This window comes from Aspergillus alliaceus, assembly GCF_009176365.1.
Source record: "Aspergillus alliaceus strain CBS 536.65 unplaced genomic scaffold BDW43scaffold_3, whole genome shotgun sequence".
Classification (NCBI taxonomy): Eukaryota; Fungi; Ascomycota; class Eurotiomycetes; order Eurotiales; family Aspergillaceae; genus Aspergillus; species Aspergillus alliaceus.
In genome coordinates this window covers 742,183-754,915 of record NW_022474686.1, presented here as the reverse complement: position 1 = coordinate 754,915, position 12,733 = coordinate 742,183, and the positions used below count along the sequence as shown (strand labels likewise).

The 12,733-nt window shown below is 48.5% G+C and overlaps 3 protein-coding genes across 3 annotated transcripts; all 3 read right to left on the bottom strand.

Moving 5' to 3' along the window:
• Window positions 1-120: 120 nt before the first annotated feature.
• On the bottom strand, window positions 121-1,115 carry BDW43DRAFT_306403 (uncharacterized protein; the record flags this gene model as incomplete). The annotated part of the gene is made up of 2 exons (XM_032046019.1): window positions 121-258; window positions 324-1,115. 2 exons carry the CDS (start codon window positions 1,113-1,115, stop codon window positions 121-123), a joined length of 930 nt encoding a protein of 309 aa, XP_031905384.1.
• Window positions 1,116-1,333: 218 nt separating this feature from the next.
• On the bottom strand, window positions 1,334-4,026 carry BDW43DRAFT_320339 (WD40 repeat domain-containing protein; the record flags this gene model as incomplete). Its single annotated transcript, XM_032049056.1, has 2 exons — window positions 1,334-2,992; window positions 3,117-4,026. The coding sequence occupies 2 exons, from the start codon at window positions 4,024-4,026 to the stop codon at window positions 1,551-1,553; spliced, it is 2,352 nt and encodes a 783-aa protein (XP_031905383.1). The 3' UTR covers window positions 1,334-1,550.
• Window positions 4,027-5,559: 1,533 nt separating this feature from the next.
• On the bottom strand, window positions 5,560-9,584 carry chsF (chitin synthase CHS3). Its single transcript, XM_032038049.1, has 4 exons — window positions 9,501-9,584; window positions 6,711-9,425; window positions 5,853-6,658; window positions 5,560-5,797 (listed from the first exon to the last, which is right to left on the bottom strand). Exons 2-4 carry the CDS (start codon window positions 9,404-9,406, stop codon window positions 5,712-5,714), a joined length of 3,588 nt encoding a protein of 1,195 aa, XP_031905382.1. The 5' UTR covers window positions 9,407-9,425; window positions 9,501-9,584; the 3' UTR covers window positions 5,560-5,711.
• Window positions 9,585-12,733: the final 3,149 nt, after the last annotated feature.

Sequence of the window (12,733 nt, the reverse complement as noted above, 5' to 3'; positions counted from 1 at the left end):
CACACTCCAGGAGACTTCACTGTACATCCTTCATTTGGGTAGCATATCATTCTGTCATGTCTTGTCGAAGAATAGAAAATCAACCATATTCACATAAACACAAGAAGAGGAAAGCCAAAACTACTTGCTAAAGAACTTGCTAGCCAAGTTCATCAACGCCGGACCCCCCGAGCCAGACGACCCACTACCCTGATTCTTCATATACATCTTCAACGCCATCTCAGCAGCCTTATTAACAGCTGTCTGCTTATCATCGGACTATAAACTTGATTAGCCACCTACCCACCACCCACCCAGTACAAAGAAAAAAGGAAGAAACTTACAACATTCCCACTCGAATTCTTCTGATCCCAAAGCTTAGCTGCCTGGCTCATTGCAACCCCAATAAAAGCATTCTTGTCACCCCCAGAGCTCCCACTCTGGCCGGACGTGAACATCTTCAGTGCCTGCATGGCGGCCCCCGCACCAAGCGAGTTGGCATCATGCGCCTTGCTATTATCATTGTTATTGTAGAGCTGCTGGTGGGACTGGATCATCTGGCTCTCATCGATGTCGGGGGAGGAAGAGCGGCCCTGCTTCTCTTTCAGGAAGTTGAGGGCGGAGCTGAAGAGGGAGGAGTCGTTGGAGTCGGAGTGGTGGGCTTGGGCGTGGGAGAGGGCGGGGTTGATGTCTGAGTCGGAGATGCCGTAGGAGCCGTGGTTGTTATTGTAGCCGCCGTGGGAGGGGGGAGGGGCGTTGTAGGAGGTGTCGTTGTAGGAGGGGGGACGGTCGCCGTATGAGTTTCCGCCGTAGGAGCCCTGAGAGTGGTGAGAGCTGCCGTGGGAGGGGCGGTCACCGTAGGAGTCTCCGCCGTAGCCCTGGCCCTGGTTTGAGGGACGACCGCCGTAGGAGTCGCCGCCGTAGGAGCCTTGGTTCGAATGGTGAGAGCCGCCGTAGGAGTCTCCTCCATAGCCTTGGTTGGAACCGCCGTAGGATGGGGGCCCTTGGTTGTAGCTGCTGTCGTTGTTGTTGCCCCCGTAGTTCTCTCCCGAGTTGGAGGAGTTTTTGTTATTGTTGTTTGTGGCGTGGCTGACGGCCTGGGAGACCGCGTCTTGGAGGATGTTAGAGAAACCCATTGTGAATATTGATTTGATGTTATTTTTTATTTTGAGAGATAATATGGGAGGGTTCAGGAGGGAAAGTATGTATGATATGGTATTTATTCCCGACGGGATGAGGGGCTGTGGCTGTGCTGGTTGAGCTAAAGATCGGCAGGTGGAGGGGATGGCCCAGCCACAGTGATCATTGGTTCCTATTGAGATCCACGATTCTTGGCCGCCACACGGGTATTACGTAGGCAGTTTTATACTATCACCAAACAGTATTAGTAGGTATCAAACAACAGGGGAATAAATAAATAATATTCAGTGGTATCTCGTAATGCAGTCAGTCATCCGCCCAGTATGGTGCAAGCACAGTAAACCTATATGAAGAAATTAGAAAAAGAAAATGAAAAAAAAAAACTGGGCAGAAAGATATGCCGAAAATATGCGCCATCTCCCATGCGATCGCTACACCAGCAATAACTCTTCATGTTCCTCGTCGCTTAAGTTCCACCAGAAACGCATCTGACGCTCCCGTTCGCTAAGAATGCATCGTTCATCCTCATTCAAGTCAGATTCTCGTAGCCATTCATTGGGCAAATCCCGCACTCCGTACCGCTGGCCCCATTGGCGTCGCTCGTATTCCATGAACCCACCGAAATGCTCGTCCGTATTGGCAACCCAGATCGTGCTACCGTCCGGAGAGTAGTCTGCGCCGCCGATTTCCCCAAAGAAGTCGTGTACTTGCCGCGTTTGATATGTTTGCGCGTTGATGATCGAGATGCGATCAGCAGGTTCGCACAGCAGGAGCGTGCGTGGGCCGCCGCCCACCGGTGAATATCGGACGGACCGATACCCCGCTACGTCTGACTCAATCTTCTCCAGGACGCGCCAAGTCCGCGCATCCCAGATTATCACCGTCTTATCTTGGTTGCTGGTGGCGATATGCCGCATATCAGGAGACCACGCGCAGGCAAACCCAAAATCATGATGGCCTCGGAGGGGATGAACGGGTCGTCCCGTGTCTGCCTCAACGACCCAAGCTTCCGGCGAGTCACCAATGACACACCGTAGGCGTCCATCCGGCGAAGTGGTTGTGCAGTTAATGGCGCGCGACAGCTCATGGTCTGCAACAAATGTGTTGGTTTCAACGTCCAGCACGCGGAGGTGTCGGTCATTGGAAGCAAAGATGCCCATCGGCGACCGGCTTGTGCGACTGGGCACCACATCAATATGGTTAGTGATCCCGTTTGGGTCTTTCGTTACGAAGCCTTCCACGCCGTGCTCCTGCGTACTCGCCGCCCGCACAGCATATTCACCTGAAAACCCACCAGCGATAGCAACATCGTGCGCCGACTTCATAGTGGAAATCTTCACCGGCCCGTGGAATCCGGTTTCGGTAGATGGCTTGGACAAGTCGATCAAACAACTCAAGTCGTTATACGCAGGCACCCAGGAATACAATTTAGACTCATGGGCAAAGTGGACGGTGTTGTAGGCTGCGACCGACATTAGATTTCGAAGTTGAAAGTGCTCGATCGTAGCCTTGTGCTTTGTGTACATTGATTTCTCCCGGAAGCAGAATTCCCCCTGGGATAGTCGCAAGCCCGGCCGTTGATTTGAGTACTCTAGGTTGTGATACGACGTATACCAAAGATCGCGCAGACCTCGGGCGTCGGCGCGCTTGACCCGCAGGGTCTCCCACCACGGGATCTGTTGGATATCATAAAAGTCTCCTGTATACCCGCTTGGCCGCGCGATCTTTGCTGGAGGTTTCCATCCAAGGATATTGCAGATGGGACTTGGTGGTATTGCGCTTGATATATGTGGAAGATTCGGTATCGCAGCTGCAGTCGACTGGACAAGCCATTGAGAAATAAACTGGTCGATAGTGAAGTTCCTTTCATGGGCTATCGCGTACAAAGACAATCAGCATAACCATAATTAGGGGCGGTTTATGTAATACCATGGATGGAAGGGAAGGGAAGGGAAGGGAGGGAAGGAAGGCCCATATGAGGCGTTTACAATACATACTTGTCCCATGTATGACGGAAGCTGGAAAGTGAGGATCGCCGGTTAAATCTCCACCATTCCAATCCTCACCATCTGAGGGGTAATTGTGCTCATCATGGCTGGTAAGTTCTGTTGCCTGTGAACCAAGGTCATGTTCCGTGCCTCGGTAGAAATCATCGTAATCAACCTCTGATAGATCCTCGCCATGATGAGTCTGGGCATGATCAGTATAGTCTTCGGCATCATCATCATCCGAGTAGAACTTCTCTGCGTCGTCGAGGAGATCGTCTTGCTCGGATAACGGTGTTGGGAGAAGTTCATTAACTGGAGTGTCGTAGTCTGTGATTAGGGCTGCGGTGTCTTCATCTTCATCCTCACTGTCTTCTGAAATCGTGGAGATGGCACGCCTGGCTGCTGAATGGTCGATCAAGTGGTGAACGAGTGTTCCCATGCCTAATGGCCCGCTCTCATATGGCCCTAGAGGTACGCCGCCCAGGTCGGACAATACATCCGTCATCTCCGAATCCGACATGTACAAGTCGGTCGGCGGCGACGAGGGATGATGGAGGGTTCCCTCGTCCCCTCCCCCGACACGACGGAAATATGCCTCGCGATCGATGACGGCATTCACGACCTCGGACACCGCCAAAAAGTTTGCCTCGTTGGTGGCGACGCTCGGGTACTGTGGCAGCGCCATGATGGCAGAGATACCCAGGTCCACCGGGTCGAAGGCACTTGGGGAAGCCGCATCAGTATCGTTCAACATGGGTTGCGATTCCCTTGTCACCGGGACCCCTTCAGAAGGCTGACGATACTGCGATGGGACCAGGGCGTCACATGACGACGAGTCGGACCTCGTATTGCGATCACCCGGGCATACTGACGAGCTGGACGAAGTCAAAGAGATATCGGATCCACTCTGTTCAGGCATTGCCGTTCATGGAGCGCCCCCCGTTCGGATGCCGACAAATCGACACAAGAGCTTCGCGCAAGCCGCGGGAAGGCAAATGGAATGCCAACGGATGAGACGAGTGCGTGTTCTAGCTGGCTGAAATTTAATTGGCACCGGGAGTCGCACAGGAAGAAACGAAGCCGTCCACGTTTCCTTCGATCGGGATCAGAGATCTTGGCCCTGCAGCCGTCGGTCACCCCGCAGCTCGTCTCCCACCAACCCCCCACGCGGAGAACGAGGTCAGGTTGGGTGTAAAAGGTTCCGTAAGGTGTCGCAAATTCAAACTGCGGCTCTGTGTAAGACTAGAGAAGTCGCACAGTGATCGAAGAGAGGGACAAGGACAAAAGAATGGATTGTTTCGGAGAGAGCGAGGGGGGGAGGGGGGGGCGTTCAATAAAAGAAAATGTAACACCCAGCAAGTTGCAGTAGTTCGATGTTCAACTCCCAAAATGGGAACACAGACCAGACCTTGAAACAAGACAAGACAAGAAAAGAAAAGAAAGGAAGGAAACCGATGATAAGTTTCGTGAATATATGTACGGTAACACAAATGAAAAAAGTTGTCTCTGCCTTTGGATAACTGGTTGTCTTTTCCTTCCTTTTTTTATTTCACCTTCTGGTGGAAGATTACCGGTAGACAACGACACGATTGCCGATCGGATGTAGTTTCCAGCCTCTTTCTCTTCTTCTTTTTTCTTTTTTTTTTTTATCTTGATAGAAAAAAAAGGGTCTATAATAACTGGGAGGGAGTCAAGTCAAGAATGAATAAGGTCAAGTCAGGCTCCATTATATGACATCGAAAACTAAATTAAAGATACCCGTGGAGGGGGAAAATTGGAGAACCAACACAGAAGAACGTGCATGAGCCGTCACATGGACGGGATGATCCGCAAGAATTCGTTGAATGCCTGAGAGATATGGTATGACTGTATTGGGATGGTGGGTTCCTTAGTCAGAAAGACCAACATCAAACATTTTCAGGAGTCGTACAGTAGTGGCAAAAGAAATATACCTGTAGGTCGAAGAATCCAGTAACATAAATCTTCAGAACAGGAACCACACGAGTTTCATCGGCAGCTGTGGCAAGGGTCATTTTTCGGGAATCCTACTAAGATCTGACATGCTGCTCACTAGGAGAGCTAAAGGACGAATATTACTATTGACTCCGGTATCATAATTGCTTTTTATTTTCTTTGGCTCCGATCCTTTCCTTTTTCTTTTTCGTTTTCTTTTTCTAGATTAAAAAACAAGAAAAAGAAACTATACTAATATAAAATATTTCCATAATTCGTTATTAAGGGATCTATACTAGGACTAGTGGTAGGTACGGAGGTTCCTAATACTCTCGAGGTGAGTCTCATCTTCCCATATCATTCATTACGTACATAGTCCAAAAGGTTCATCGCTAGTCTCGCTCAGAAATATACAAAAGTCAAATACTATCAAAAAAAAATTCACAATCCAACCATCCTTGCAGATGAAGAATCTCCAATAACACCAGTGTACGGTCTTTACCCTCCACTGGAAGCTACAGTTGATAATATTTTTGGAGACGAATCCCGAATAAAGAAATAGAAAAGATAAAAAAAAACATTATACAACGTCAAGCCAATCGCTCATGGCCCAAGATTGAAAACGCACAACACAAGACACACGTTACTATCCTAATAATCGGAGTATTCTTCGTAGCGCGAAGGATATCCTCCCATCGGAGGTTGCCCCCACGCAGCTTGCATGCGAAGCCGGCGATCTACCAGTCATGTTAGCTGCTATGTTATCATGGCATCCTCTCAACATGCACATACCTTTCTCGAAATCTCGCCAGCGCTTCATAGTGATCTTGCTACTGTCGAATTCTCCTTCGCCATCATCATGCCCCTTATCCTGCTCGCCGGCAGTCTTCCGCGTGTCGCCCCAGCTAAAGTCGTCAAACTTCCAGTATGAGTAGGTCGGAAGAACAAAGTTCCAGATGGGCAGGGAGATTAGGTAGATAAGCATCCACAAGACATAGACCAACCGGTGGGCGGTGACGACAATGAGCACGCCCGGGAGACCCAGAATGAGCGCCAGCAGGACCAGCGGAATGACCTGCACAGGTTTCTTCACGATAGACGAAATGACCACGTAAAAGGTAAACGCAATAGCGGCAGGGAGGACGAGTGTTCCAATCAGTTCGATGAAAATGACAAATTGCATACTGAAGCAGAACGTTCCGCACAAGTCCCGCACTAAGACCAGTTCCATCAGATTGTGAACTGTGCTGTTGATCCAGCGGCGCCGCTGCGAAAGAAGGATCATGAACTTGTCGGGCACTTGTGTCTTGCAGACGGCTTGCGGCACAAAGATCTGTTTTCTCTTGGGGAAGGTCCGCAGCATCAGAGTCGATAGATACCGATCCTCTCCTAGCAGAAGCAAATTTTTCTTATGTAAAGTGTCCACCACATTCTCCGAATAGTGCTCCACCACGTCGGGGTTAGCAAGGATCGGCACCCAGTAGTTCTGGCCACCTTTTGGCGCTTTGATTCGATACATGGAGAAACATCCAGGGAGACAAGTCACACCGCCAAAGACGGACTCAAACGACTTAGATTGATGATGGGAAATGAAATACCTAGAAGGACAGTCAATAAAGCACAGGCAACATACAGAAACATTTAACATACTCAAATACTTGAATCATAGTCACCCAACTGTCCATCTTGTTGGCGATCTTAGTCTCACCACATAGGCCCATGACTTCGGGATCCTTAACCATGGCAGAGATCATATGAGTCAAACTGTCCGGGAAGACTTTGGTGTCAGCGTCGACCATGAGTACGACTTCATAGAAATCCGGTGGTATGCCGGTCACGTGCAAGAGACCGTTGAACATTTCGAATTCAAGTTCCGTCATTCGTTCATCGAACATCACTTTCTGCAGGAAAGACATCAGGATAATTTGACTGTCTCGCTTGCCCCGATTACCTGGCTTTGATTGTTTTGCTTCGGACGGTGTTCCGCATTTCACAACAATCATCATTGGAACACGCTGCTGCTTCTCCGTTGGAATGATGGACGTCTCCCCATAGTCATAGAAGCCAGCATAGACTTTCGCCATGTTGTGACGTTTAGAGCCGGTTGCCACTGCTACATAAGAGAACGGCTGAACCTCATCCATGGGGATAACTGGATCACGCATCATGCGTAGCACAATTTCGGGGGTAGAAAATTCCTCCCCCTTTCCCTTGATCATACCGTCACAGATGACGACAATCGTCTTATGGCTGTTAGGATAATCTGTCATCGCAATGGAATCAAGAGTAGTACGGATACCCTCTTCACCTTCAGAGTAACAAGTCACCAGGCAGAGGGAATGAGCCAAGGGAAACCCGTAGGGCTGCCACTCAGGTGGTGGCTGAGGAACAACAGCCTCGTGAATGTACCCACCCCCTCCAACGCCGTCAGAGTCAGGGTTGGCAGTGGAGTAGCGGGAGTCTTGTACTAAACTCGTTCGACTAGCCGTGGGATTCTGACGAGAAGGATCCGCACTCAAGGTCCCACCGCTGCTATTGTGGCTCAGCTTATACATAGAGCCACCACCAGGGACTAACCGGCTGGTAGAGTTTTGGCTTGCCATCGTCACCCATTGTGGGCGTTGTTTCCCGCCATTACTCACCGTGTAAGGACTAGAGAACCTAGAAGTCGTTGGGAGGAAACTGGCCCTTTTACCGGGGCGATCCACAGTGTCTGTCAAACGAGGACCGGGCCGATAAATGTCGTTTGACCAGTCTTCAATTTGTTGATTACGTTTCCTAGGGTCTGAGCTCATGCTCGTCCTCTGAGCGGCGAGCCGCGGGGCGAGAAACCACTGGAAGACTAAGGCGAATGCAAATTTGACGACGACAATGGATAGGATGAAGACCAGGGACACATAGAGAACGACTTTAGAGGCAATACACCCAACTGTGTCAGTATCTATACTCCCGACCTTGATTATCTGAGACAGACATTTGCCGATCTTTTTCTCTTCTCCTGTCTGAAGGTAATATGTAAGGTCAACGCCGCGCACATCGGGATTTTTGCGCAGCTGGTCAAACTTGGCCGGATATTTCACCTGGTCAGTGTTGAACCACCGTAGGAGATCGAGGTCTAGCACGTTTCCAGAGTATACTGCCAGGTTCCTACTCTTGTTCTTAGTGTCCTCCCACGTGTAATACACATCACCAGAGCTTCCAAGGCTGTAGAATGATTTCCGAGAATTTCCAGATGTGTGACATGCCCATCCTTTGTAGTACGGTTCCGTGTAGTTTGGCTCCGACGAGCCATCCTGGTTGAAAGCTGTACATGGGAAATACCAGGCCAAGTCCCCGTTCGCGTTTGTGGGCACGTCCGACCCGTCCGCAAGCGTGATCAGACCCTTACATGCCCCATTAACTTGTTGGAAAAAGAAACTCCCATCTTGACCACCATACTTGTCGGGTAGATCATATAGGACGTTGGAACCACCTGGGATTCCAGCAGCCGCGGGGTGCTTCGACTTAGACAAATCATAGGCTTTCCCGTGGAATATCATATAGCCTCTGGTAACATGATTGACCTTTAGCCGTACTGGGGGGGTACCACATACAGTGGCCGTAAAACCGAAAGTCAAGAAACCGACAAACGCTGCGATGAGTAAGATAATACTGATAAGACCAATTTTCTCGCGCCACGCACTCCGCTGTGCCTTTTGCGGCATTCCAAAGCACCGCAAAACAAAATCCGGGGCCCAGAAAGTGATGATTGCGCAATACGTACTCCACAGACTGGGAGGGCGGGCTTGCTCGAGCGCCCTTTGTCGTCTCCTTTCCTGTGCAGCTGCCTTTTTCGAGATCTTCCGAGAGTGCCTCCTTTTCTTGGTCCGACGCCGACTCGGAGCCCGCTCCATAGGCTTGTTGATGTTTCCATGCTCACCATCTAGTCCTTCTTTGGCCCTATCCATGCTGCGGGAACTGCTCGTATCAACCTCGCCATCTCCACCCATTAATGGTTCATGTCCTGTCGCCGATGGGTATGTGGGCATATTCTGTGATCGCTGGCTGTAGTGGTAATTGGGATGCTCATGATCGATGCGACTGCGCTCCGGTTTAACAAAACTCTTCTTGCGCCTAATATCCTCGCCCGTGTCTGCCCTTTCTTCGTCTACATCTTTCTTCCTTCGAGAACTATGCGAGCGATGGCGTCGGTGATGATGGTGACGATGTGATGTGGGGCTTGATAGCGTATCAGTGAGACCACCCGTCTCACTGTCTCGTCGTCGTCTGCGTGACGATTCTCGAAAAGCAGAGTGGACTTCTTCTCGTCGCGGAGAAACCTTCCCCGGCCGTTGCGGCAAAGACATGATCTTTCTACACGATGAACTAGTATATCAGCACGAAGTACGGGCAATTGTACAATTCGGGCAAATTATGGAGTGCACATAGCGATGCACTCACCGTCAAACCGAAGCGAGCATAGACGGCAGTATTTGGTTGCGAATGCGGTGTTCACTGGCTGGATCTCAGCATAGACAGTGAGCGACGCGATGATGTTGTGCTGCGCGGTATGGCTAGCTGCAAGGGATCGACCGATGATGTCGGAAACCAGATAGCGATACAAAATGACAGCGAGTGAATGAAATAGAATGCGATCGTATAATTCTAGTGCCGTATGTTTGAGCGCAGGAAGAGGGCAACTAGTAGCGAATAAGAGACTGCCGGTAAATAAAGCGAGCGAACAACTTGGAAGACGAGTCAGAAAATGCACGATCGAGCGACCACACTCCGGACGATCCAAATAAGCGAGAGATTTGAATGTAGGGAGCTAGTGAAGGGGAGAAGAAGAGGAATGGGAGAGGAAATTCGCGGGACAATGAATTGAGATGGTGCGGAGCAGACGCTGATCACCTGGTGGTACATTATGGGAAATACCACCTCAGGCCAGATCCTGCCTAACCACAATGGACCGTCCCTGAGAGGTGGAGGGTACCTGCTGTACCCGGTAATTTGTTTGAGGCGATAGCGTTATCTGCTGTATTATTGTTTTGGTCTTGATGGATTAATCATTTAGAATTAATATTATCCGTCCATAGGATAGATTTGCGCATATGGAGTACAGAGTGCATACATGTTTAGCTACAGAAGTACCCGGCCGAAGCCAGAAAACGAGTCCGGCCACACTGCGATTTTGTTAGTTAGTAATAGTTGACTAGTGCATAGATGCTATCTAGTAAAAGGGGTAATAAAATTAGACTAGATAGTCATCGTCATCTTGTACGATACGGAGTAGAATAACTCAGAATAATAAAAACAACTTGGCAGTGACCACGGGAACCTTTCATTAGTGTACACAAATAACTGCCATCCATGTGCTGCTGCGTCGCTAGGGGCAATCGGTCGGGGCTAGGTCCAGATTTAGCGGGTCGCCACCAATGGAATTAACTCGCTAGATCTCATGGGATCATTGAAACCGTCAACTTGGACCGAACCATAATAAAAAAAAAAATTGTGTTGGAAAGGTTACTCGTACCTTTCTATCGGCTGACCATCGCTCATTGGGTACTGGTTTCCCCAATTCAAGCGCACTAACCAGATCAGGTTTAAGGACCGTCACCCTCCAGCCAATCATACTTCCTCATGGTTTCTCATTAGGGATTTTCCTCGCTTTGCCCCTCTCTCTTCCCAAATCAAGGTTAAATGGGCGCCCCAACGGGCTATTATTTCTCAAGAATACTCAATAGTTAGACGCCATTAGCCAGGGTGGTGTTACTACCTTCGGGGGAAAAATAAGGGGAAAAAAAATCGTACCTCACATGACCTATCTGCACTATGCTAGAAAGGAGAAGACTCAAATGGTTGAACTGGACCTAAGTAGCCTAGTGTTGCTCTCGTCTCATCATACAAAGTTTGTATCTAATGGACTGAGTGAGACCATGTTCTATTTTCGGGCTCAAACACCTCACACTAATTGGATGGCAGCACACCATAAATTCTTCGGATGGGGCGTGATGCTGACTTAGGACTAGAAAGTTGTAATTGGATATATTTGACATGAATGAAACAGAACCCAAGATTCATGTCCAATACTAAATAATGATATATCAGAAATACAGAAAACTGATACAATCTATTGGTATTATAGAGTGCAGGACAAAAGGTTTACCCAGCTTTTATTTTATTATTAATTTTTATTGTTTTGTTCAAAAAGAGACTTAGACGCGCAATATTATCAGAAAGCGGAAGTAGTGTCCTCTTTCATCTGCATGTACAGTACAGTATAGTACATACCGTATGTACATCCACCAAATTCCTAAAATTTGATAGATCTTAGATGCCATTGTCCAACCGACAAAGCATGTAACAAATAAGTTAGCAGAAGGGGGATAGAAAGAAAGAAATGATTTTTGTTCTACGATAGGTATCTATGATCTGAATAATGATAGTTTAGTTTTAAATGGGTATTAAACCACAGATCGTTGCAAGATTAACCTGTACGTTCAGCGATGGCTATTATCTTGGAAGCAATCTACACTGCACATCTTTAAGGTAATAACTATACTTTCAGCCTTAGTATGGCTACCTGGTGCTTATGCAACATCACCTAGTGGGTAATACAGTCTATCGTTTCACTCGGTAAACTCAATCTATAACTTAAGCTCTGAGCGATGGAGTATGAGAAAAGGTTATGTACTGGGTGTCGTAAGGCGCCATGGATCTAGATAGGCCAAGTGTCTTCAGCCTAATTCTCCGGAAGTCAACGAAGTGGTGACAAGAATATGTAGTCCGGCTGCTAGTCCTTCATTATTCCCGGAAAGAAAGGAGTTAGAATAGACACCCATCAAAGTATCGAAATTCGAGAAGCCCTGGGAGGCAACCGGACCGGATATAGGGACAGTAGATCGTCTGCTAGTCTGCTAGTGTCTAGGTACCGAACCTGCTGTGGAGAACTACTTTTCTTGCATTCCATCTTATCAAATTGCAACCAACAGGTCCATGACGCCATCTCACAAGCAATCGCCCCCAGAGTTCTTGACTGGGATCGGTACATGGGGTTGAACTGAACGCTTCTACCTAGGAATACCTAGTCAGCCACGTTTGTTCTGAAAACAACTGGGAGGAGCTGCGTTTTCGCTTAAACATGCATATCTATCCATCCCGAGACTCTCGAGCCAAAAGGTGGAGAAGGCAACCGAACAGTTTTGACGTGTGTTTCCTGACTGATGAAACTCATCTCACCTTTTTGAAGGACCTATTCTACGTTTGGTAATGTATGTACGTGATCTGAAAATGTATTGCCAACGTGCCGTGGATTTTAATTCTCATTGTATGGATCAATCCATGAACCTTAAACATAACGTTGTTATTGTTGCCCATTACCTCTGCGGACACCTTTGGGGCTTTCTTAGGAAGAACAACAAGAGCGTTATGGCCATATGCAAGTAAGAACCGATGGTTTACGATTGAACAAGCCACATTCTCGGTTAAGAGAACCACTACGAGTAAGACGAGGCTCAAAGTGGATGACTACCTATCTCTGCCACGCACCGGTCATTGCTATTCTTAGTGTGCATTTATTTCACTGAAAGCAACAACCTGATGTACAGCACATCAGGCATAATTCCTCGTAAAATGTGAGATTGACTCCGCACCGCCCCAGGTTCCATGCATTGCTTTGCGTCGGAATTAAGGCT